Below are 27,663 nucleotides of genomic sequence, written 5' to 3'. Positions count from 1 at the left end.
GGTAGTATTGATCAATTCTTTAGATACATCTTTCTTTAATGCTATGTTGCCAAAGTTCTTCTGAAGAATGATTGTTTTCAATATATTATTATGTTTTGCTTTTCTATAAAATTGTCTGCAATCCTTCTCAAAGCTGCATTTCATAGTTAATAAATGTGAAAATGCTGATACTCAAATTACTTTTCTCTGTAAGCCACTGTATTTTTAACTGGAGGGAGAGTTCAGATAAGCTCCTTCCCTTCCCTTCCCTTCTTTTTTTTTTTTTTTTGTTTTCGATGCAGTCTTGCTCTGGCAGCCAGGATGGAGTGCAGTGGTGCCATCTTGACTCACTGCAACCTTCTCTTCTCAGGTTCAAGCGATTCTCGTGCCTCACCCTCCGGAGTATCTGAGACTACAGGCATGTACCACCATGCCTGGCTAATTTTTTATTTTTTTTAGTAGAGATGGGGTTTTCCCATGTTGCTGAGGCTGGTCTGGAACTCCTGGCCTCAAGTGATTCTCTGGCCTCGGCCTCGCAAAGTGCTGGGATGAGCATGAGCCACTGTGCCTGGACGATAAGCTAATTTTCAATTCTAATTTTTTAAATATTAAAATGTCTAAATATTAGATACCAGGTATTTTCACAATTATTTTCTGTTAACAGTGTTTTTCTTTGACAAATACTTTTAAATATAACACTTGTCAAGGGAGTTTTCTCTAATTATGATTCTTTTAACCATTTTGTCAAATATAGGTGCTGCAAAATCATAGACTTCTCAATATCATTTTATTCTAGCACAGAATATAATTTTATCCAATTAAAATAGGAGATCCATTAAAAAATGCTTAGGCCGATTCTTCCCAGTGTCACTATGTAGACTAAAGGGACCGGTATCACCCTGGCGTTCTGTAGAACCTAACACTGGCCCACTATATTGATGACATAGTATTTGGACCTGACAAATAAGTGGCAATTACTCTGGCTGCCTTGATAAAACACATGTACCTCAGAGGATGGAAGACAAACATACAAAGTTTTAGGAGCCTGCCACCTTTTAAGCTTTCAGGGGTCCAGACATCTTGAGCACACTGGGACATCCTGTTCATAGCAAAATGTAAGTTGTACATTGCAACTCCTACTGCTAAGAGGTAGCACAGTGCCAGGAAATATTTTTCCATGCATTTATTGAGTGATACAGATAGCTTCAAGTTTAGGATGGGGCCTAGAGCAAGAAAGGGGTATGCAGTAGGTAAGGCTGAAGTACAAGCCACCTTCACACTTGGGCTTTATATGCCAGAAGATTCATGATACTATGGTATCGGTGATATAAATGGATGCCATGTGGAATATCTGGCAAGTACTTGAAAATAATCACAATGTATACTTCTAAGGTTCTGTAGCAAAGCATACTATCTGAATCATATTTTGCAAACCACAACTCTTGTATACTGCTGTATACAAGAAGAGAGTGCTATGGAAGAGAGTGTTTGTCATGAGTCATTAATGTGATCAAGTGGCCATAACTACCCACCATGAACTGAATAGTGATAGACCCATCAAATAACAAGTTCAGGTATGTCCAGCAACAATTCATTTGAAGATGGGAAAGTCTGATCCAGGGGCCACTTACAAATCAGTGGCCCATGACTCTATGTCACCTGTCACTGTTGCACTGATGCTTCTCCATCAGCTCATTTTTAGTTTCATGAAGGGTTCCTATAATCTGCTGATAAGGAGGAGAAACCCAGGCTTGGTTTGTAGTATGTTGGTACTTCTATGTCAGTAGAAGACAAAAATGGACTTTGGTGGCACTACAGTTCCATTCAGAGGGGTTTCTAAAAATCGCTAGGTAATGGAACTCTCAGTTGTCAGAGTTGTGGGCAGTGTACCTAGTCATCTGCTTTTTTGTTGATAGACTCATAGCCAAAGGTAAGGATATGACAGACTAATGAGCAGAGATGAATAAATGGCATAGAATGGACAGGCCAGACAACTTGAAGGAACAAGCTAGGAAAATTAAGATAGGAAGTTCTAAGAAAGAAGCATGTGAATGGACCTATGATAGTGTTCAAAATGTGTGATAATCTTTGCATTATACATTAATGTACACCAGAGAGCATTTTATGTGGAAGAGGCATTGACAACCAGGAGAGCAGTATGATTCAGCCAGGTTACAACATTCCTACATGTTGCCTAACCTCTGTTGTCAACTAACCCAGAGCTAATGCAAATGGCTCATGAATAGAATAACCATGGCAGCACAGGTGAAAGCCATGCATGGACCTCTTTCCCCTGTGTCTGTTGTAGTTACAGCCACTGCTGAATATCTGAGCTGACAGTAACAGCAAATACTTTCAAATCTCAAAAATAGCATTATCCTGCCAATTAGTGAAACATTGATTATATTGGATGCTTTGATAATGAAAAGGGCATGATTCACCTACATCATGCTTGTTGGTACTTCCACATCCAGTTATAACTGTAAATGGGAAAGTACGACAATCACTGTCTGGTAAGTGCCACATGGGGGTGCCAGAACAGACTACCACAGTGTACTCCTTATCTTTATCTAAATGCAGCCTTTCTCCTGAAGAAATTTACAAGAGGAGAGTTAGTGAGACATACTACCACTGCTGCTACTTCCTCCATTCCTAAGACTATCTGACCTACCCAGTATTTCTTCTAGGCTAGCAGAAATGCTAGCCAAAGGTGGGGAAATACAGAAAAGGAGACAAAATGGGAGAAAATAATCACCGATTTCACCTTTGGGACCCAAAGCAGCAATTGTGTTATAGTTTCTCACAATAATTCTCCTCTTATAAATTTCCCCAGGCATGAAGTTTATAGAATCATGAGAAAAAATGTGTCTGGATGGACTGAACATAACAAATGAAACTGTGCATTGTAGAATAGAATGTGGTGGATGCTCTTTTCTCTGAAAGCATCCTCTTTTCAAACTAGTGCAAACTCTCCACTCCTTCTCTGAACTTTGCCAGCTGCTATTGCCTATTGCCCCCAGCTGGGGGATTAAGAATTCTCCCTGGCTAATAGAAGCCACCTGACTGCAAATCAAACTCTGCATCCCCTCTCACTCTCAGGGGATGGCCCACCTCCAGTGGATGCAGGGGTACAGAAGACTGACCTGCTTGCCTCAAGGTAAGACAATTTGCCTGTGACTAGTTTGCTCCCTGCAGATCAGGTAAGGCTAGGCTTTACCAGAGATGACATCCTTGCTCAGCTCTTTTCCCTTCTTTTCAGTTCCACATTTTCCCTTGTAGGTTTTTCCTGAAAGCATTTCTTAAATCATTTGCAATGGAATCTCTATCTCACATTCTGCTTCTAGAGAACACTACCTATGACAATGGCTATTCATATTCATACTCTATAAATTAAAAGATACTCTTGACTCAAATACATTTCTATCCCTGCTCTCATTGGAACAAGGCTGAAGTACAATATAAAAGGACCAGTAATGTATAGTGACAACCATATTATGTTAGAATTTACCTTGGAAAAAATTAGGTTACAGATCCTGGATTTTTCTACAAATGCATCTATGGAAACTGTGATAAAAGGAATTAATTACAAGCCAGTAAACTTGACATTCCTTATTTAATTTACATAACTGAAATTTTGTTTTAACTGGTATCTCCATTTTCTGCCATCTTTTTATTCAGTGTTCCATCTCATATACTCCATATGGTGTAGTTTTAGTGCAACTAACCATATTTTTCACTGTGGAACAGAAGGCTGAACTATCTATTCTTTATTTCTTCAATTGACAATGAAACATCCTCTATTTAGCTTATTATACAGATTCCCAGCTAGAGAGTATATGTCACACTCTTTCTTCAATGTAGCTTTCTTCATATTAATTTCAGTCCAATGGAAAGTGAGCCAAAATAATATGAAGTACCCTCAAAGATAAAGCCACACTCCCTGGATTTCTCCCTTCCAACTTACCACCATTTGTAAAATGGCTAGATTGTAGCATGTAACTTGACCTCAAGTGGAAGCCATATATTGAAGAGCCTATCAGTCTGAGGCCCTGGGTGATCATGTGGAGTGGAACTGTCTGCAGCTCCTAGATTACCTGCTTACTTCTGGACAGTTACATGAGTGAGAAATACATTTTCATCTTATTTAGCCAATGTATTTTGAATGGCATAATTGCAGCAACATCACCTATACGCTAGCTCATTGTGTTTCAAAGTACTTGTCTATGAGAAGGAGCTTGTGCAAGAACGTGAATCAATGCACTGCTTGTTTCAAAAAGAACATTCTGTTACAAGATAAAAACAAAATTTCAAGGAAAGCAACTGGTGTGCTTAGTGATATAGCTGATTTCTACTCTGGCACCAGCTTCTTGTCTCATGGTGAATCAGCAACAACATAATCCAAACAGGCTATTCATGGACCACATTTTGAGTAGCACTATTCTGGGTTAATAATTGCCAACATCAACTTAATGCTTCAGTTATACTGTATTCACTACTGTAGAAATTCTCATGTTTGTACCCTAATCATTGAATTATTTCTCCATGTGATGCTCATATTTTTCCCCAAAACTTTGCCTACATTTCTAGCTTAAGCTAATATCTACCATAAACCTTCCCTATTTATTTTAGAGGGGTAGTGTAGTGCAGTCATTAAGAGCTTGAGCTCATGAGGGAGACTGCCTGTGCATTAAGAAATTTTCCCAAATTCTCTGGATCTCAGTTCCTTATTTATAACATAATTATTGATAATATTTATCTCATGTGGTTGTTGACAGCATTATATGTTATTTAAAATGGTTAAATAATGCTGTATATAAGAGTAATTATTATTTGATTCCACATTTGCCCTTCCTTTCTTATTGTCCGGATTATTTAGGCAAGATTAGTTAGGCAATTGGAGCAAGAGAAAGAGTAAATCTCACTGATGAATTGCTTTGCTACAGGTGTTCATCTTGAGAGCAGACTTCTTAGTCCATTATCAGAATGTACCAGCACCATGCGTGGCTGTCTGTCCACAGGATAGGTTTTACCTGACACAGTCAGATCACTAGACTTCTGGCATCTGTGAGTTACTTTGTAGAGAAATAGCTTGGAGTATCCTTAGCCGACTTGAGGATATAGGTTGCCCTACTAGATGACCCGAAGACCATTATATAATTTTAATTTAACACATTTCTGTGTATACTTGCTACCTGGTTCCTGTAACTCATAAAGCCAATAGTTTCAGCACCGCTTACCATTCAGATCTCAACACAAATATCAACTCATGAAAGTGGCCTTCCCTGATGATGATAGTCAAAGCTTCTTCTCACTCTTGTCTCTTTCTGAGTTTCCTGTCATATTTTCTTTGCTACATGTCAGTAGTTAAAATTATTTTCTTTGTGTATATGTTTGTAATAATTATATATATAAAAGTATAGTTATAGTTTATGATAATTCTCTCTCAACTAGAATGTAAGTTCTCTGAAGGTGAGGCCTCTGTCTTCTTTATTGCTACAACCCAATATTTAAGAAATGCTGAATGAATATTTGTAGAATGACTGACTTAGGACAGGCACAGTAAACATTTAGCAATCAGCATAGACTAATTTTGATATATGTTTGAAAACAAACATGTTAACTGTATAGACATTTAGCATCTAAAACTCCTACAACAAACCATACATAATCCCCAGTGCTTTCTTTCATGGCAGTCCCAGAAGCTAGTTAGTGAGTACACCATCACTTTAGAACTTAAACATTATTTCTCTCATATTATTATATAACTACTTGATTTATAAAGAACTTCATTTCTGAATTGCATTTTTAAATACAAAGCAATAGGAAGGTGGATCTCAACCTATACTTCCTGAATTTCCCCACATATAACCCAGCAGAGCAAATCTCAGAGTAGGTGTTCACTTCATTTGCTCAAATGAAGATTTCTTTATGCTTAGCAAAGGTAGAAGAGTGGGCTAGTTGATTATTCAGTGCCGCTGTTGAAAGTCAAAGTCTTATTTGTGGGATCTTTCTTGGTTCTATATGTTCAACTTGGCCACTTATCTTCTTTATTGCAGTGCACATGTCTTTGGCATTCTGATTTCTGCTTGCAAAACAGGTGAAATAAAATGTTCACAGAAATAAGCAGATTTAATGTAAGACTTGAAAAGAGTTGTCGTTGTCTCCAACACACAGAGAGAATATGGATGAGCATATTTTTTGGGGGAAGAGGATGAATCCACTAGTTAATATCTATTTGTACTTTCCCAGAAAGTTGGGATGCTAAGCTGTTACAATACATGCTGTTCCAAATATTTTTATTACTAACAACTTAATTTACATTACTTCAGGTTTTCCTATCAGTGTGTTCCTCAATCTAGGCAGATTGTCTTTCTTTGTAACTACACTCCTTCTATATTATGCAATTTTAGGGATTTCCAGATGCTCATTTCTGTTTTCACCTCTCTTCCTGGCATATTTTTCCTTTTGTCTGTTAATCAAAATTTTATTAATGGATGTTTGTATTTTCTATTTTCTGGAAATGTTTGTTCAGACTTTTCCTACTCTGACTTTTCTTATACTGTATGAAAATCTGAATACCAGCAAACATAATGTCTAACTTTTATTGATCACCTTCTATATTCCAGACACTTGATTGACGTAGATTATTTCTAATCTTCAAAGCAACCTGGCAAGACAGATTTTATTATCCCTTCTTGATAGCTGAGAAAGCTGAGATGCAAGGTGTTTTATTTAGGCCCTGCTGAAGGTCACACAGCAAGGTAGTTTCAGATTTAGAATCCAAATCTGGCATTGTCTCTGCAATTAAATTATGTGTGTGTATGCACGCACACATGTACATGTGAAGTTTTTGACAATGATTATGAAGGGTAAAGGATCTTCTCCCAAAAAAGCTAAGCATTTAATTGCACTTTCTTACTTTGCTCTATTTCTATTGTTTTAATTTTTAAGTCAGAAAATTAGAAAGCAATTATTTCCCTTTTCATTCTGCAATCTGATTGTTCCCTGTATAACTGAAACTGCAATAGATATTTACTGGTTTAAGTATCTAGCACTGTAGATATATTTAAACTTCAAAAAAGAAATTCAGTTGCAATTGCTTTAGGCAGTCTATGGTTACAGTGCCAGTCCAGTGAAAATGCATGTAACTCAGCTGTCACACAGGTACAGGCGATGCACGTGGTTTTTCTATGTAGAATATATAAGGCAAATTTACATTTAAGTAAACATAAACAAGCAGGCAGAAGATTTCCTGAAGCAATGAACAAGACTTAGAAAGGGCAGTAAAGGCCGGGCGCGGTGGCTCAAGCCTGTAATCCCAGCACTTTGGGAGGCCGAGACGGGCGGATCACAAGGTCAGGAGATCGAGACCATCCTGGCTAACACGGAGAAACCCCGTCTCTACTAAAAACACAAAAAATTAGCCGGGCGAGGTGGCGGCGCCTGTAGTCCCAGCTACTCGGGAGGCTGAGGCAGGAGAATGGCGGGAACCCGGGAGGCGCAGCTTGCAGTGAGCTGAGATCCGGCCACTGTACTCCAGCCTGGGCGACAGAGCAAGACTCCGTCTCAAAAAAAAAAAAAAAAAAAAAGAAAGGGCAGTAAAATCTGATGAAATTATGTTCCTTACAAGGGCAGAAGCATCCTTGGATATTTCCCTCCAAATAAGTAAAAACTGCAAATTTGCAATCAAGCTAAAAAGAACATGGATTGAAAGAATGTCATACCATTTACTTTATTATAATTCCATATTTGTATAGAATATGTTAAGATAACTTTTGTTCTTATTATATCTAGTTACTCGAAGTCTACATTGCTTTTTTGCTACTAAAAATTTGCTTTGCTCACTATTCTCCACGTCCTTCACTGGCAAGGACACCATGGAATTATCAATTCAAGATTGATTATCCCATCCAGGTCATGTGCCTATTCTAGATAACTAGGACATTTCTAGACCTTAATATATGAAACTTTAAAAATGTGCAGTGCTCATGATAGAAGGATTATTTTACTAATTACAAACATTTCAGAGGCCATTGGTTTGCTTTTCATTTCCCTTTTGCTATTCTCGACTGTTTAAAGAAGAATGCTATAAAAGGCATCTTTTAAAACATATTTTTCCTTTCCAATTGGACTGTGTTGTTTCTAAATTTTTTCTGGTTATTGAGTCTTGCCCTGTGTATGTCTGTAAAATGCCTTTTCCAAGTTGTATTGTACAGGGTGGTGACTTTCAAGTTTTGTCTTTCAATATCATTTAAGCCTAACATAATCCATGTACATTGATGAGGAAGTTTAATAGATTAAGGGTGCTTATTCTCAGTGCTCCAATCGACAAATCTTTATGGAAAAACTGAGAGACATCTTTATGAAGGCTTGAACTCTCCTTGTTCTCCATGTAAAATCCATGCAGTCCCTCAACTTCTTGGGAAAGCGTTCCTCGTGTGAGTACACTGATCCATAATAAACGCACTCGTTACAGAACTCCTATAGCACTTAATAGACTGATTTCTCAAACTTTTCTACCAAGTACCCTGAATTACAGAGGTTTATAATGCCAACCTCTGGGGGTAGGACTGGATGGAAAGGAGAGTGTGGTTCTGTGTCTGTCTAGAGTGACAGCTTCAAGAGTGCTGCTTTAGACACAAAGTGTTTCCAATTTATCCTAAACGTCTATCTATTCTTCACCATGTTATACTCATGTTTATTTAAATAAGTTAATACTACTGGTATTTTCCCATGAAGTAGTCTCATAGTAAAATTGACCCCAAGGGAAGGTGGCATGTTTACTTTCTGTACTTCCATCTTTTTTTTTTTTTCCTTTCCTTTTGAGAAGGAGTCTCACTCCATCACCCATGCTGGAGTGCAATGGCATGATCTCGGCTCACTGCAACCTCCACCTCCCGGATTCAAGTGATTCTCCTGCCTCAGCCTCCCAAGTAGCTGGGACCGCAGGCACACGCCACCAGGCCTGGCTAATTTTTGTAGTTTTAGTAGACACAGAATTTGACCATATTGGCCAGGTTAGTCTCGAACTCCTGAGTTTGTGATCTGCCTGCCTCGGTCTCCCAAAGTGCTGGGTTTACAGGAGTGAGCTGCTGCACCCGGCCAGTTCTATCTTTAAACTAATGAGTGTGTACTTTTGAATGTAATCCCTTATGTTATTATTTATGTTTTAATGAATATCCTGGCAGGGAAAAGAAAGCCAACTCAATAAAATGAACTATATTTTTAAACTCTTATGAATCAGTTGTTCTAATATAGTACTATTCACTCATATATGACATCGAATTTATCAAATGTTTCTGTAAGGCACAAACAAAAAATTCAGTTTCCTTTTTCATTATTATACTTGGATTAAATGCTCAAATATATTTTATGATGATTTTAATTTAGAAAGTATTGTCGCTTTATTTTATTTTTAAGGGAGCTATCTGCAAGTAATTTTTTTATGACTGAACCTCAATAAGTGGTTTGTGTGGGGAATTTGATACTTGACAAGAACATGTTTGCAATTGATTACCAGGGAAAACAATCCAAGACTTAAGTCATCATTTTTGGATGTCAGAGTGTCTGACAGCCTCATACAATCAAAATGTGGCTTCAGTATAAATTAAAGAATCAAAATCATGAGAAATTATTGCCATCTTTGGTGGAGGAGATATTCCTGAAAGCTATAGAACTTACTATTGCTAAGTTAGGAAGAAAAAGATAACATGGCAAAATATAAATTTAAATTTTGATTAGGAAAAAATATTTAAGATAATAATGAAATCTGTCCTCTCTCATCTGTGATGTGATAAAAACTACACTGACTTAATTTCACTGAAAAGACTAAAAGATGAATGAATTAAAGTGAAAAGTGCTATTACAGAACTCCTATTCCTCAGCAATGGGGGTAATTAGTCACAGATCACTCTTTCGTTATTCTCAGTCTCACTCACTCCTACTTCGAAGGTCTTGCTTTTCACAACCATGAAGCTCTTCTGGGCTTCCCTTTCTCATAGGTAGATTATTGTCCTATCTTCAGCACCTCCCTATTCTTCCCTGTCCTGAGAAAAGGCTTCTGGTGTAATCTTCATTGATCAACATTTTTTAAAGTCACTTCACTCTCAACTTCAGAGCCTAGAGCTTGTTGTACCTAATCGCCTACCAAATTCAAATTACACTGGCAGCATTCAAAGCTTCCCCCACTGACTTGTACCTGCTTCTATAGGTTACTTAATATTACATCGCAACTTACTATCTAAGAAACAGACGTACCACTTTTATTGTTCTTTGTACACACAGCCCTTTGCTTTTGGTTATTCTTTAATGATATTTTGAAGACAGTGGCTATTGTACTATGCTAGGTTCCAGGGTGCAAATATGAACCAACAATGTCTCATTCTTCAAGGTTTGCAGGAACAGGTATATGACAGGCAATACCTTGTGGTAAGTGCAGTAATATAATTATAAATAAGTTATAGAGTGGTAAAAAGAGAAATAAATATCAAGACAAAATTGTAACACTATTTTGTTCACATAACAAGCAGTTATTGTGGCTTATAAGTTCCATGAAGGCAAGAACTTTCTTTTGATTATGTAGGTACTTCAAAAGCATAGGTTGACTAACTGTCAGCTCCTACTAAAGTAAGGAGTTATCCCTGACATTTCATTCGACATAGAGAGTTGATGATAATAGTATATTTGCTTTTTCAATTGTAAAACCACCATCTTTTGGCTGAAGTTACCCTGGAGAAGGAGTCAGAAAGCCTAGGCTTTTGTCCTGACTTGTTCCTAATAAGCCATGTGACTTAGAACAAGGCATTTCACTTCACTGTGTGTCATCCATTTTCTCTCTACAATGAATAGGTTGAGCTAGATGTCCCTAATTTCTCATTCTGCTCTTACAGTCTTTAATTCTCTGTGTCAGCATTCCTTCATAGCTTCAACAGACACATACTAATAAAACCTATAGTGTGTAAGCCACTAGATCTTAAGATTTGTTTATGTCACAGTTATTCAAATTTCATCATTTCTAAGCTGAGGCTGGATGTCTTGACAGCTAGAATCAGCAAAGCGATTAACCATCTAAGATTAGTGCTCTGTGATTTACTTTCCCACTTCTTTAACCCTGGAGACATTGGCATGGAGAGAGAAAACTTCAGCTCTTTGAGCATTCTCCTGGTCACACAGAAAAGCAGGACTCCACATCATGTTTGGCATGTTTGTTGATAGTGAGACTCTGGAGTGATGGAGTGAAGACTGGAACTGAGCTAACCTGACAGTTTGAGAGCTTAAAAGCATCGATTAGTTCATGTGTAAGAATCTGACCTTGTAACTTCCTCCATATTGTGGTTTTGGTTCCTATAATGAGAATTATAGGAAAAAAAAAAAAGCAAAAAATAAATAAATAAAAAACAAAAACAAAAAAGAAAGAAACCTTATTCTTTCACCAAAATAATAGTGATTATTCTACCAAAATAATAAAGGACATGAATTAATAGACACCAGTGAGTACAATTTTAAGACTCTTACACACTAAGGACTAAACTGACAAGGATACAGTCTGGGGATTGCATTTCATATATGTCCTCAGTACACATTCCCATATTAATCACCTTTGCAAGAATCAACTTTCAGTGAGAGATGAACACAAATGCATTTTGTGCCGTACTTATCAGGCTACCCATTGACAGATATTCATATTGCAGTTTTTAATTAGGTGACAAAGCAGCTTCACATATACGGTAGTTGGTGCTAATGAAAATTTACACGCGGAACCAAAGGAAATTAAATAGATGTGAATATTATCATTTTTCACTTTTTCTTTTATTTGTGGTAACAAGAATGTGTGAATTGAAAAATCTAAAGAAAGATACTGGTTGACTTAGTTTTAAACATGAAATATACTGAGTAAGAAGTCACACTGGTAAATGCAAAAAAGCACTTTAATGTTTTATTTTGACACTTTGTAACAATAACAGAAACACACTATATTTATCTATTCTAGCTCTCTAGCATTGTGATGAATGGGCCATAAAAAAACCTACCAATTGATGCTAAGTAAAATAAAACTAAGTTCATATTTTATAGAGAAAAGGGTGACAATGCCTATTTTAAATGGCCTATTATAGATATGAATATGAAAAGAAGAGATAACCACCAGGGAAACAAACTCAGTATTATGCACTTTATTGTTACTTCACAGCTTGAAGATTTTTGGACACGATGTGTTTGGCGAGGTTTATTGGATGTGCTGCAGTAAGTCAACTGTTCTCAAAATCTCATGTATCTGAATAATTCTCTCTTTAACTTAACTACTCTATTTTCTATTCCTTGTTTTTCTTCTTAAATATATTTGAGAATATATGATTTTTAGTTAATAAAAATGTTTGTAACTTTAAAGTTTCAGTGAAAAGTAACCATATAAATAATATAATTCACATAATAGCAAAGGGAGTCTTTCAGTAGGAAAACATTTGCTCATGTATCATTTAAGTACTCTTATAGAAAACTATATTTTGATAATGTGTATAAAAATTCCTAAACGTATATAAACAACAGCAATGATGAAAATTTGTAAACTCTACGTTATCTTTTCTGAGTTATTCTCTCTGTTATGATGAACTTCCTAGGGACTTACCCCTATGATATCATGTGAAATTAAAATTATCAGCACTGGCAAATTATATATAAATATATATTTCTTATATCTTCCAAGAATGATATGATTTCTGAAAGAATAATCCCATACTTTAATTTCTGATTTCCATTTACACCCCTAATCTACCAGCACTGTATTCCATATTTAACAAACCTCCAATCAATACTTAGAATCATCATGTTTTCCAAATCATATTGGAGCTGGCATATCTTTGATTATATTTATTTTTTAAGAAAAGTGTCACTGATATCCAAACGTATTAATAAATACAATTATCTTAAAAAGTTCAAACAATATCAAGAAATTCAGTTCATCATTTAAAAAAAACTTTTTCCTTTTTCTACAGATAGAGGAAGAGTAGAGATGGAGCTGGAGGCCATTGAAGGATTCTTTCTATGTAAGCTGTCTAAAATCTTTGTTAATTTGTCTGATTTTTACTATTACTGTACCATAAATATTATAGATATATTTTATATAAACATTTGTGACAAAAGAATTGATTTACCATCAATAATTTATCAATTTTATAAAAGTGTGTGAGATCTTTTGAATAACCACCATTTGTGGGACACATGCTTTGTCTTTATACAATTCTATTTTGTGTGTGGATATATGCTCATAATAATTATGCTTCTATCTATTTATCTGTCTTTCTAAATTGCATATCAAATGGTAGATGGTGAAGTAACTTATTGGAATGGTAAATAGAATGTGTAGTTCAATGTAAACACAAATAGTAAAAAGCTGCTTAATAAATTATCAGAATATAATATGACATATGATAGCAATCAGTTTTAAAACACATTTGAAACATATGATAGTGAATAATGAGAAATCTCTCCACTGGCTTTAAGAAAAAATGTATTTTGTTCTTTGCATGCCCTAGAACATCTAGCCTTACCTTACACATAACAGATAGACAATGAACATGTGTTGGATGCATTTCTGACAGTGTAGACAGAGAGTGGCATGTAATATGATTTATGAAACAAAGAGAAACAAATAGTCCTGAAGAGAGGGAAAGAGGATGACAAAAAGTCTGTTTCACAGTAATTTCTCATTAATGGTGATGCTACTTTCTCAACCGACTGCTTGGCAGGGGACTATCTGATCTGCTCTCTGCAGCCAGCCTATTGATTTTGTGGGTCGATGTAATCTGATGCATAAAGAGGCAAGAAAATGGGAGGCAACATTGTCCTAGATAACTGCCAAGAAGCAGATAGTTTACATTTGATGCATCCAGGCTAAGTGGCCTCATATGAAGTTGAATTATTAGTAAAAACAATCCTAACACTGACAATTCTCTTTTTCAGTAGTTCTACTGTTAGTGAAATATTTGTTACATTTAAAGAAAAGAGAAGATAGGCTTGAGAGATTAACTCTATATGGATACAAGGTAAAATTGCTTTTCCTTTCTTATATACACAATGTTGTACATATACATATCAAAGTCTAATTATAAGTCTTAGATTCCCGTGGCTCTAGGTTTTTATTTCTCTAGATATCTACTGTCTAACCATTTTACTGCTAGTTAGTGCTCACACTGCATGCAAATTAAAATGATTAGCTTGGAGGAGACACCAACAATAAAACAACATCTTCAAAGCAAAAATTTTAAACCAACCAAGCAACCAACCAAACAAAAACCCAGAAAAGCAAGCAAAAAATGCAATTTATAAAATAAGCAAAAATTGTTGAGGAAGAGAATAAAACTATTGTATAAAAGAGGATTTGCAGTTAAATTCCGGTTTTAATGTCCAGCAGAGTTCTTAACACAAATTATACATTCACAAATTGCTAGTTTCTTTCCTTCCACCCCAGGAGAGAATGTTAAATGTTACCTGCCATAGAGGGTCTTTCTGCTCAGGGAAAAGCTCAAAATACTTGTGGGCCAGCTGCACTGGAGGCAGAGTTTGCAATTTCAGGTTGGTCCAGCTCTGCACAAAGTTGGCCAAGTTCACAAAGGTATACAACCCTAGGCGGTCATTTCCATAGTTTGATAAATGGGTCATGAAAATGCTGATCTGAAAGATAAATAAAAATGACCACAAAAATATCATATGCTTAAGCTCAAAATCAGCAGTACAAGCCCCAGGCAGCACTTCGCCTCACTTTGGAATTTCACAAGAAGTACAATGATCTTTTTAAGTGGAAAGCCACACATTTAATTTTAATCACAAAATAACACTTAAACTCACTTTTAAAATTAAAATTGAAATTGAGAGTGTCATTTCCTCACTGTTCTTCAGAAGCATAGTGTTACTTTGCATCTCACTTTTGCTTATTGTGGAACAAATACCATCAAATTCAATCTAGTAACTTTCAGACCAGTGAAGAACTAATATTAGACCAGTTCTAAAATTAAACAAATTTTCCAGAACTTTTCTGGTGTAGATATGTGTACAGGTTGAAATAGAATCAGACTCAAGAAAACGTGTTTCTCTGTGGTCTTATTAAACAAATTTTATTGCAGTAGAGACTGTAAATGTTTGCACAGAAACTGATTGCATTTAGCCAGAAACTCTTCCCCATTCATTAATCCTTTTACAACTTTTCATACCCCAATATTAACCCTAAAAATATCATGGCATTTCAGTGTTGTTCTTTTGTGTATCATAGACAAAGAAAAAGTGAAATTAGATTACTTGGTATTGAAAGAGCAACCAAAAATTCAAATGTTATTACAAACATTATCTAATATTTAGTTAATTAGGCATTGCAGCAGGGATTTTAAAAAATACTAAATAAAAGAGAAATTGCAAAATTCTGATTTAAATTGCAGAGATTGTTTATGCAACTCATAAAAAAGAGAGTTCATTACTTTGTGACAAGCATAATTTTGTATTTGTTCCTCAATTTCATAATATTTTCAAATTTAATTATCTTAAAAATTCATTTTACTATTTACTGTATTGATCTATATTGTAAATGTTTTATAACAACCCAAATATTATAATGAAATAATTTATTAACTTTATTAGAAATGCAAGGCTAAAATAAGGTTATAAATAATAATATTAGAACAAATGTAACATCTGAAGCTGAACAGAAAAATAATATAGAAGAAAAGTGAAGTGTCTCATGGCTAATATTTTGTATGAAAACTCGCTGACACTTTTTTTAAGGGTTTATGTTTCATGGTATAGTTATTTGGAAATAAAATGGGTTTGCAAAACTATTCCAATGTTAATTTTATTGACACCTGGTTAGATATTAGCCATGCAATAAAGACTATACGCAGACCTTCGGTTCCCATGATCTAATATGTCACTGGATAATTGTAAATGTCTAAAGAGGAGGTCTTTTATCTTAAAAAATAATAGAAGCATTACCTTGTACCAGAATTTAGAAAATCTACTCTGGCAAGGCACTGTAAGTTAAAACCCCTCTATGCGTTAAAGACACCTAAACGTTAGTTGATAAAATGGTCTTACTTGAGATTCATATGGAATCATTTAAACAAATACAGGCATATATGTCACTGATCAATATTACACTGACCAATCTGATAGATATCAATTCATTGTTTGAATGCCCTTTTTATTGTAGAAAACACATTCTCTATTATGTGTCATACTAGAATACTGAAAAAAATATCTGAAGGAAACCTGTTAAAATGATCAAAGTCACACCTCATCATGGTTGAAGGTAGAGAAGAGAATGTGGCTTTAATGTCCCTAACTTACATAAAATCATAGCTAAAATTCATATAGTGCTTGCTTACTATGTACTAAGCAGGATTACAAGCCCTTCACATAGATGAAATAATTAAATCCTCTCAACGCTGTTACAGGTAACTACTGCTATTGTCTCTTTTTACAGATGAAGAAAATGAAGCACAGAGCAGTTAAGCAACTTGTTCAAGTTCTACATCTAGTCAGTGGCAGAGTAGGAATTTAAACCCAGGCAGTCAGATTCCCAATTCTGACATGTAACTGAAACTTTCGCCAAAACATGTATATACATTGAGTTTGACATCCATCATTTTTTCCTTTTGCCCTTTTCAACAACAACAAAAAAGCAAGACAAAGAACATATTTTTATAGAAGGCAGTAGAAAACTATGTAAGTATTATCTTGGCAGCTTAAAGTTTTTATTTTTCTTTTTACATTGGAATGAAAAAAATATTTTGGAAACCTTAAATGAAATCTTTTAAGACAGTGAATTATAGCATCTGAGAAGAATATTACTAATAGACTGCAAATTTATCTTTGAAGACAATATCACTGCTATCATATTTCTAGTCCATTTTTTATCCTTGGAATATATTCAAATATTTTATTTGAATCATCAAAAAAGACAATAGATATTTAAAAAATATTATTTATTTAATTTATCTAAGTAGAAATTTAAGTTAAACCCCTTAAGTTAAGCCTCTTAATCCCTTTACATTTAAGTTAAACCTCTAAATATTAGTTGACAATGATTTTAATTGAGATTCATATGGAATCTCAAGTAAAATTTAAAACATTTAAAAATTTTAAATGATTCCATATGAAGCTCAAGTAAAATCATTGTATCAACTAATATTTAGGGGTTTAACTTAAATTTCTACCTAGATAAATTATATAAACATAACACTGTCCAATGTCAAATTGGCCAATCTCTCACCCTTAAATTCTTTTATCTCAAATAGAAAGTTCCCTCTTGGCGGGACTTAGTTACAGAGTTTCTGTAACATAGCATGGTATCAGTAGTTGATGACCATATAATTGCCACTGTTGTCATGAGAACTTCTTGATAATCACCACAAAATAATATGCATTTGATCCCATTAAGTATGCATTTATCTCATGTCACTGCTGTAATTAAGAAATAAGACAGTGTAAGTAGCATGCTTCAGGATAATTATGGTTTCCCAGGACTGAAAATAGTATGAAAACCAGGCTGCCAGCTAAATGCCTGAAGAAATATAATAATGTCCTAGAAATCTACCACCTGCCCTCTTAGCATTGTTATTTTAAGAAGGAATTGTAAGGCACCTGTGAGAGTCTAAAGTCTGACAAAATTATAAATAAGAATATTACTTTGAGAGTATCGTAAAGAGTATTTTTATATCATAAGCAGATGTATATTATCATTTCGTTAGGGTATTAATATAGACTTTTAAAAGATTTTTGTAGCAGAGTGATTTTAAGTCATTTTTCCAGAACATTCTTAGGAGGATAAGCTTTGTTTGATGACAAAAAAAAAAAAAAAAAAAAAAGGGTAAAACTGAATGCAGGGCAAATGGAAAATCTGTCTTTGAAAGAAAGCAGAGTCTGGAGATACGTGGTTCTAAGCTGAGGCATGCTGCTGCATTTAAATTTTCCTTTACTGAGAATAAAAACAAGCACCCTGTCCATATTGGTTGCAATCACTGTTGTATGGGACAACATGTGCACATGCCTTACTGGTTAGAAACAAATTAGTGCTGGTATATGGTCAATTGGTTGCACTTTAAGAAAAACAATTCTGCAAGCACAGCTTAACTGTGCATATCTGGCTTGCTAAAATCACCTATTGTGCAGACAGAGCATTTTAAGAGTTTTAGCATTTCTGGGCAAATGGCTTCTTTAAACAAACAAAATAAAACCTATTTCAGAGAGTGTAAGTGTATAAGACAAATTAAAAATGGATGTTGTTGAGGCATAAATAAGAGAATTCAAAAGACATGTGGTATGAGATAGCAAATAATTTTTCACAGACTTATGTTGCTACTATTTTTTACTGTCTATTTTGTTTTTTTATATATTTATTTTGATTATTATTTTCTTATTGCATATTAAAAATAATCTGTTTCAATAGTGTACTCCCAAAAGTATCATCTGGGGAAAGTATGACAGTACTACATGGATAAAAATGGTTTATATATACAGCGTACTGAACTTTGAAATATTGCCGCTCAGAGATATGCATTGATTCAAACAAGCAGAGCTTCATCTTTCATATGAAAAGGACAGGAAAGGACATCTTGTTCAATGGACGCATTGGAGAATAAGATATTCAGTAAGTGCTAATTTCAGTAGGCCAATTGCAGCAGGCTTTCCAAGAGGGCACCGAGGTCTGGGTGCCATTGCTTCTGTCATCAAGCACTCTGGACTGCCTTTATCTTGTTGTTGGCACTTCTACCTATGTTTCTCCCTCAACTCTCAAGGCTCTCAACTTCATTATAACCAAACATAAAACAAGTCTAAACTTTCTTATCTGTTGTAAAAATATAAAAGCAAGCTTATGGGCACGTTCATAGTCTATTCATTAGAAATATAAGCAGTTTTTCATAACCTGATTGTCAGATACAATACATATATTCAAAATTTGGGAAGACATTACCTATGAAATAAATCTGTTTAATGATGTATCTAAAGTTCAAGGAAAAAGGAAGCTTTACGTATTATAATGTATAAATCTTGATGATAGGAAATTGAGTAAATATAATTGAACTTTATGGATAATCCTTAACTGTGGGTAAACACACTGTCATAGGACAAATGGAATGGTGGTAAATAAATTAGGCAACTGGTTATCCCCCTGAGTGTTTAATTAAAAATTATACAATTAATTGTTCTTTTTAACATTTTGTTTTTGTCTTATGAAGCTGCCAATATCCAAAATATAAGAAGAGAAGAAAAAAGGGAAGATCAAAATAAAAGTGAAAGGTCTTATTTTATCCACAGAATGAAGCATTACTCTCCAAGTTGAGTTAGAATATTTTCACTGCCAAGACCAGAAGAGTTTCCTTGCTTTTCCTACTTGTGTGACAAATAGAATGGTATTGTAAACTGTATGATCACGAATATCAGTAGCCAGAATATATTATACAGCATTTTTAAATTGGAATTAAAAATCATTTTTAGAGCATACATTTTTAGTGAAAGTACACATTGAATATTTAGGTATTTAGTCCTGTGCCTTACAGTGCCTTTAAAAGTCAAATCATTTACAGAATAGTCAGATATTTGGTTCCTAGGAAAAAAAATGCACAATCACAAACACAGAAGGAAACAACAGCTTTGCAGAGCTGTTGGATAGCTGCTTTGCAGAGCAAGGAGAGAGGCACCCTGTTTTAGGGCAGCTTGCTTTGTGCTCATGCTGCAGCACAGTATTTTTCAAGATAGGTATTAAATATTAGCAGGCAGTTTCCATTTTTGCCTCTGTGGCTTTGACAGCGTGCTGCTTTTCAGAATAGTTCAATTGTGTTTAAAAATATGTCCATTAGCTTGTTAAATTATTGATTATGCTTTTAGTTCTCATAAAATGTGAAGGTAGATGGAATATAGGGAAATACATCCTTGATGGCTCATCTGATGGGCTTTGGCATTGTACTCACATTTTTCTTATAAAAGGTAATTTTGTGTCTTTATTTTATTCTAAAAATAGTCTGGAACCACACAAGGGATATTAAGAGTCAGACTAGGCTTAGCATTACTAATATGAGTGCCAATAACACTTCTTGATTTAAACACACATAACTATTGGTAATAATTGTAGGCAACCCAGTCTTAGGCAACTCTTCAGGCCTGGGCAACTAATAACTTGGTAAACGTTAACATCTATGTTCTTAGATATCAAAAGTAAGGAAAGTTTGTCCAAACCTAATATAACTATGTTAATCTTTCACTCAATCTAAAAATGGCTCTCAGCTTGTAGTCTACTATTTGGATACATCACTTTGTTTTTTTAAAAACAAAACACTCCAATGAATCATTGATTAATGATTGATCTTAACATATTATGTTGTTGAATGTTAATTTACTTATATAATTTTACAAAGTGGATTTATGTGCACTTTTGTTGTGTTACTAGGAACTAAGAAACTATCTTATTTATGAGAAAAGGGAATGAGGATCAAGGGTTTCAGGTGGCCTATCTGAGGTTATATAGGGAATTCTAGCAAATCCGGCATTCAAAGTAGTCAACAAGCAGATTGCACACTTAATAATTTGTTAAGAGAATAGTTCTTACATTAAGTGTTATTAAGACACACACACACGTGTGTGCGCAAAGCTGGGCATAGGAATTTAGAATCAGTATTCTTTCTTATTCCATGGTTCTCCTAGAACTTTGGTGACAAATTCATCAAACTTCCATCTATTTTCTGCTTCATCTTCTATTATTTTATTTACCTGGTAAATTTTATTTATAACAACTCTATATTGCAACTAATGATATTTCTTCATAAGCTTTTCCTAGAATGGATTAAATCTAAAATATCACTTACATATTTTTACTTTTTTGGAAATGAAAATAAAATTTGATATTTCAATATGTATATCTATGCACACACATACATTTCAGCTGATTACTGACTGTAGACACTTCAAGATAACAAGTACTGAAGAAAGAAATGATTGTTTCACTTGGAAATATTTTAATTCTCTTGCAGCACTAAAAGCAGATGCCAAGCTTTTTCACAATGGAACATAATAATAGATTTCCACTAAGAAATGTGTTCTAAAAATAAAAAGTAACTCTGATCTTCCAATTTAAATAGATACACTTTATTAATTTAGGTAGATGTTTCAAGATTTATTCCTCTAAGAACTACATTTAGAAGGAGAAATAGGCCAGGTGCAGTGACTCACGCTTGTAATCCCAGCACTTTGGGAGGCTGAGGCTGGCAGATCACCCAAGGTCAGGAGTTCGAGACCACCCTGGCCAACATGGTGAAACCCCGTCTCTACGAAAAATACAAAAAGTAGCCAGGCATGGTAGTGGGTGCCTGCAGTCCCAGCTACTCAGGAGGCTGAGGCAGAAGAATCGCTTGAACGCTGGAGGCAGAGGTTGCAGTGAGCCGAGATCACGCCACTGCATTGCAGCCTGGGTGACAGCAAGACTCTGTCTCAAAAAACAAACAAACAAAATGAGAAGTAAGAGAAAGAGGAGAGGAAAAAGAAAAAATAAAGAAGGAAAGAAAATGAAAGAAAGAAAGGAATAAGAGAAAAACAAGAAGAAAGAAAGAAAAGAAAAAGAAAGAAAGAAAGAAAGAAAGAAAGAAAAGAAAGAAAGAAAGAAAAGAAAGAAAGAAAGAAAGAAAGAAAGAAAGAAAGAAAGAAAGAAAGAAAGAAAGAAAGAAAGAAAGAAAGAAAGAAAGAGAAAAAAGAAATGAAAGGAAAAAGGAAGGGAGAAAAGGAAGCGAAGAAAAGCTCCAGAATCAAACACATCTCACCATGTGTAGGTCAGATGAGCAGTAAAAAGGTTAAGCTACTAAGAATTGTTTAGTTCATGTCTTTAAATCTCCACTTACAATAAACTTCAGTTATTGATCTTTCCACTCAGGCTACTTCCCTAAGCACAGGAGCTCTATTGCTCCATGTGACTTTCATTGTGATTTCATATAAGATGTGCATCATCACAAGCATTTATAATTAATCACTATTCCTAGTTGATGTTGTAACATCCCATATCCTTGACTGTTAAAAGGAAATCTTTTTTTGGGTGTGTGAGAAACTAAGTTTTTGGTTATTAATTTGGAGCGGGCTTCATGATGAAAATAATAGTAATGAAAGAGTTAAAAAATAAAAAAGGATATTGATTAAAATATTCCAGAAGTTTGTATTTTGTAAATCTGAAAATATAAAAAAAATCAGACTGCTATAATATTCATATTGTTTTGATTTGCACACAATGGAACAATACAAACATGAAATTTGGAATTAGAATGCCTACGCCTGAGAACTGGCTCTTCATTACTGTATCAATTAACTTCTCTGAATCTCAGACATCTCTATGGCTAAATGAAAACAATAATTTAGTTTACAGGTTTGTTGTGATGCCCAAATGAGTTGAGGTATGCCAAAATATTTTATAAAATGAAAAACATTGTATATTATCACCATGGATATTCAGTTAAAATAAATTTAGAATAATTAATATATCAAATATAATGTAACTTATTTTATTTATATCTAATAGATAATATATTTTGTAAGCAAAACCAGTGTTTCTTTGTTCCTCTGCTGTCATTCGTATATACCAAGGCCTATGATGTTATAATTTCTGGTTAAACCAGAAAATTTTGGATACATGTATACCAGAGTGAAAATGACTAACTTTGATACCTAATAAATGAAATTCTTTTGTAGTCTTTGTGTTATTTTTAAGTTTTATTTCATTTTTAATTGATAAATAATAATTGTGTATATTTATGAAGTACAATGTGAAGTTTTGATACATCATTGTGGAATTATCAAATCAAGCTAATTAGCATATCCATTACCTCAAATATTTACCTTTCTTTGTGATTAGTACATTTAAAATCCTCTTTTAGCTATTTTGAAGTATAATATTCATTATTATTCGCTATAGTCCCCAGGCTGTGTAATAAGACACTAAAACTTAATCCTAATACATGCAAGTTTTATCCATCAGAATCACCTCTGACAGCTGCAGTTAAAAATCAATATAGGAAGAGATTGTTAAATGGAATCCTTTGTTTCATTTTTAAAAGTTCAATTAGTAGATTTGAGAAGCAGACACTACTCAAGGGTAGTATGATGAGGTGATGCCTTGTTTTGCCCCTCCTCTACACACCTAAATCAAAGAGCACCCCCATCCGTCTTCCCCATTCCCTTGCCCTTCAGGCTACTCACTACCTGACATATTATGTATTTGTTTGGGTATTTATCGGCTATTCTCTCAGTCTCACGTTACATTTTAATCTCCTTGAATACAGGAACTCTGGTGCTGCTGTTTACTGCTGTATCTTCAATGCATAGTAAAATACCTGGCATATAATAGGTATGCAAAAAATATTTGTTGAATGAACAAATAAATCCTTGATAACATAAACTTCTTTGCCAGCAGAAAATATGGAGTAATTTAATTGCTTTCCAATTATTCCCCAAGGTCTGAAAACACGAGGGGAGAAACAAAACACTATCCTAAAACCCTGAAAACAGCTGGCATTTAACAGGATACAATGAATTGTTAAATTACATTTTTTATTTGTGTTTTCCATTTCCATTATCAGACTAAATGCAACTGAAGTTCCATTCTGCATCTGATTATTTACCAGTGTCCCAGTTTTCCCATCATAATATTTGGTTAGTGCATTATTAACAAATCAGAACTGTTTTGATTCAAGACTGGCTAGGGTGTAAACACCGATCTTCCTGAATAGAGAAGTTGGGCAGTGACTTTGTCAAAGCAGCAGTAAATAGGGCAGCTGTTCTAACTGAGAACAGAAGGCTCCTGCTATATTTCAGTGAGCAGACGCTTTACTCTCCATTTTTCTTGTACATTAATAAAGGCTTAGTCATTAAAAGGCAACACATGCTCACAACCATATAGTTGTTGCATATATTTGTGTTTTGTTTTCTTTTAGTAGGCAAGTCAGAACTGGGATTTTAGATGTCCTGGCAACTGCATTTTAGAATACCCTGATTTTCAACAAAGATCTCCCAATTTTATATGATGGGAGACAACCAAAGCTGCTTTCCATCTGAGTTATTTACCATTACTGTTTTTAAGAGATTAAATCTCCCTTTCAACCATGTTGCAATGATGCCACATAAAAGTCACTGAAGTGCAAATTCATAACCCCAGGAATAATCATGGGCAGTTCAGCCACGGGGTGGAGAAAACATGTCCATTAGTAATCAGTGTAAGCTTCACTGACAGCCTCAAATAGAGTTCAACAGTTTTCAGTGAAGAAAATAATGTCACATTTAGTTATTCAAGCAATCAACCAATTAAGAAACATTTATTAAATGCTTAATAGGTGCCTGACAGTATATAAGAAACTAGAGATTTAATACTAAATAAATTATCCATAGTTTTGCCTAAAGATGCTTAGGGTCAAATGGGAATATAAAAAAGAGAACAGCAGATTATGATACAATGTGAAATGGAAATTCTATTGTTCTATAATATCACACAGCTGCTTGGGGCAGGGCACTGATCTAAGACTTGCAGAGGTCTTCTTGAAACAGAAACATGGGAACTAAGGTCTCAAGGAAGAGCAGAGAAACTTAAAGTGAGATGGTGGGTTGGAGTAGGAGTGGGGCTGAGATTATGTATTAGACAGAAACGCATAGTGAAAAGCAATTGGCAACACAGTGCCTTCTAGAAACTAAAAGTTATACAATGTGGTTCATGAAAGGAAAAGAAAGAGACAAGCTCATATAAATCTTTTAAACTGTTGAGGGCTTGGACTTTAATCCTAAGAGCAATAAGGAACCATTGAAGGATTTTGAGTAGGGAGGGATCATAGTCAGATATGGATTTTACAAATTCTTAGATCTTGACTGTCTTATGAAGAAGAGTGAAGACTGGAGGTGGGGAGTCATTTAGAAGGTTGCTGTAGGTGTATAATTGAGAAGTGGTGACTAATTGAACAGTGACAATGGGAAAGGAGGGAAATTAAACAGATTCGAAATATGTTAAGATATTGAATCTCCAATGATCTGTATTTGATTTGATGTCAGGGATGAAAAAAAAAGAAAAGATCAAAGGGATACTCAGGTTTCTGGCTTAGGTGACTGGATAGAAACTGGAGTAATTTCACCTAAATAGAGAACAATAAAGTGATGAATGAAACAAAAGATTGAGAGGAACAGAAAGCTCAAAATAGTGACTACCAGGAACCACACAGTGAGCTAACAAGGGAGGACAGAAACATGCTGCGGCTGCTCTGAGGGTCCAGATGAGCCCATATAAATTTATACAGCCTCTAATCTGCATGCTATTCTCCAGCAGTACACCAATGAGAAGCCAGTTATAGGTCTGGAGGAAACAGACAGCTGAATTATTCTAGCCTTGAGTATTTGCCAAATAAATGGAATCAAAGAGCAGTGGCATAAGAGACATGTTTGTAATGATTGGAAGACACGGATTGAAATGATCTCCCAATGTGCTTTCTTTACATTAGTAACAGTTTCAATCTTCCAAAATATATTTTTATAATATTTTAAACAACTCAGTATGACTACAAGTAGATCATACTAAAAATATGTTTACATATTGAAGTGTACATTTTAAAGTTTCTACCAAAGTGCATTAGGAAGCATTGACAATTACTTAGATATTTTTCTTTAATTCTACAAAACTCATATACTTTCTGCTCCCTCAAATGTCAAGGGAGTATTCTGATAAGTGACAATAATGAAGGAAGGGATATGCAGTGTGTTGTTTTAAAAGAAGAAAAAAAGGATCAAAATTTTCTCACACGTTTCCTCTCTTCCCTCTCCTATTAATAATTTAGAAGGATTTTGTTTTTAAGTTTTCCTCTGGATCAAACTTAGCTTTTCATGACAAAACACATGAATTTCCTGTGGATCAGGGTGACACTAGGGAAAGTATCTCCACTCGAGTTATTTTGCACATAATTTCAAGCAAGAAGACTCCCCTCAAAGCAAGCGATCTCAATGAGTAAGAGGCTTTATGACATGTGGGCCTTAAGGGGGCAAAAAGAGTTGCGTATACTTGTGCGATAGGATATGGGTAGAAAACATCACTGCTATGATTCCTGAAGAACCACATAGGCCTCCCTGAGAAGTGCAGCATTTGAGTGTCAGCCACAGTGGACATATACTTAGTGAACTGGTGTTAACTAGTCAGTCAGTTATTAACAAATAGACTCAACATGGCCAGGGAACAAATTAGTGAGTTTGAAGAGAGGTAAAGAGAAACTTCCCAAACTAAAGTACAAAGAGAAAAAAAAATAATGAAGAAGACCACAGAAATAAACATACAAGAAGTAAGGGGCAATATCAAAAGTTGTAATATATCTGTAATGCCAGAATAGGAAAAAAGAGAGTGGAGCAGGAGAAAATTTAAAGTAATGACAGCTGAAAATATTCTAAAATTAATGACATAAAGCATATCACAAATCCAGGAAGCTCAGGGAACACCAAGCAGGATAAGTACCAAACAAACATACAAAAACAAACAAACAAATAAACAAACAAAAACACACCTAGAAAGCCAGAGGAAAAAGAAACATTACCTATTGACACACAAGGACAAGAATTACAGGGAATTTTTCATATGAAACCATGCAAGCAATAAGAGAGTGGAATAAAATATTTAAAATGTTAAAAGCTAAAAACTACCAATCTGGAATTCTATATCCAACAAAGTTATTATTCAAAAGAGAATGAGAAATAAATACTCATAGACAAACAAAAAACAGGAATTTCTTTGTCAGTGGACTTGCCCTGAAAAAAGAAAAGTCAGATGAAGCTTTCTAGGCAGAGAAAAATGATACAGTTCAGAAACTTAAATCAACATAAAGAAAGAAAATGTGTTTAAAGGAATAAAGGTAAAATTATATTTTTATTCTTAATCTAAAAGATGACTGTATACAGCAATAAAAGTAATGCATTGGGTGAGTATAGCATACACGTAAGTAAAATGATTAACAGAAATGGCCTAAGAAATGACAAGGAAGCATTGGGGATCCTGAGTTATAAGGGACCTGCACTACAGCACTATCTGGGAAACAGTATACTGTTATTTTAAAGTTGTCTAGGTTAGTTTAAAATGTATATTGTCAACTCTGGGCAATCACTAGAAAGATTAAAATAATATATAATTGATGTGTTAAAAGAAGAGATAAAATGGAATTCTATAAAATGTTCAATTAAAACCAGAAATGTCAAAACAGAAAGAGCAAGAGCAAATGCAAAAAGTAGAAAACAGATACAACTGGTATAAATAATTCAACCGTATCAATAATCACTTTAATCATAAACTGTCTAAATACATAAGTTAAGAAAACAAACAAGATCCAGATATTTGATGTCTATAAGAGTTGTCCCCAACTTTTTTGACACCAAGGACCAAGAAGACAATTTTGACAACTTTTTCATGGATGGTTGGAGTAGGGGGAAGTAGGGAGTGGTTTCGGATGAAACTGTTTCACCTTAGATAATCGGCAGGCATTAGATTCTCATAAGGAGCCCGCAACCTAGATCCCTTGCATGCTCTGTTCCCAATAGGGTTCATGCTCCTATGAGAATCTAATGCCACCACTGATCTGACAGGAGGCATATTTCAGGTTGTAGTGCTAGCTCGCCCCCCACTCACCTACAGGGTTGGGGACCCCTGGTCTGCAAGAC

General features: G+C 34.7%; 1 protein-coding gene across 1 annotated transcript in view; it reads right to left on the bottom strand.

Moving 5' to 3' along the window:
• LOC101012701 (bifunctional heparan sulfate N-deacetylase/N-sulfotransferase 4) overlaps nucleotides 1-27,663 on the bottom strand; it is a 145,761-nt gene that overhangs the window by 31,389 nt on the left and 86,709 nt on the right. The window contains exon 4 of the mRNA XM_031664316.1: nucleotides 14,464-14,646. Coding sequence (XP_031520176.1) covers nucleotides 14,464-14,646 — 183 coding nt within the window. The remainder of the gene's footprint in view (nucleotides 1-14,463; nucleotides 14,647-27,663) is intronic.

This window comes from Papio anubis, chromosome 3 (assembly GCF_008728515.1).
Source record: "Papio anubis isolate 15944 chromosome 3, Panubis1.0, whole genome shotgun sequence".
NCBI lineage: Eukaryota > Metazoa > Chordata > Mammalia > Primates > Cercopithecidae > Papio > Papio anubis.
The sequence above is the reverse complement of the archived record's forward strand: the minus strand, read 5'-3'. Positions and strand labels throughout refer to the sequence as shown.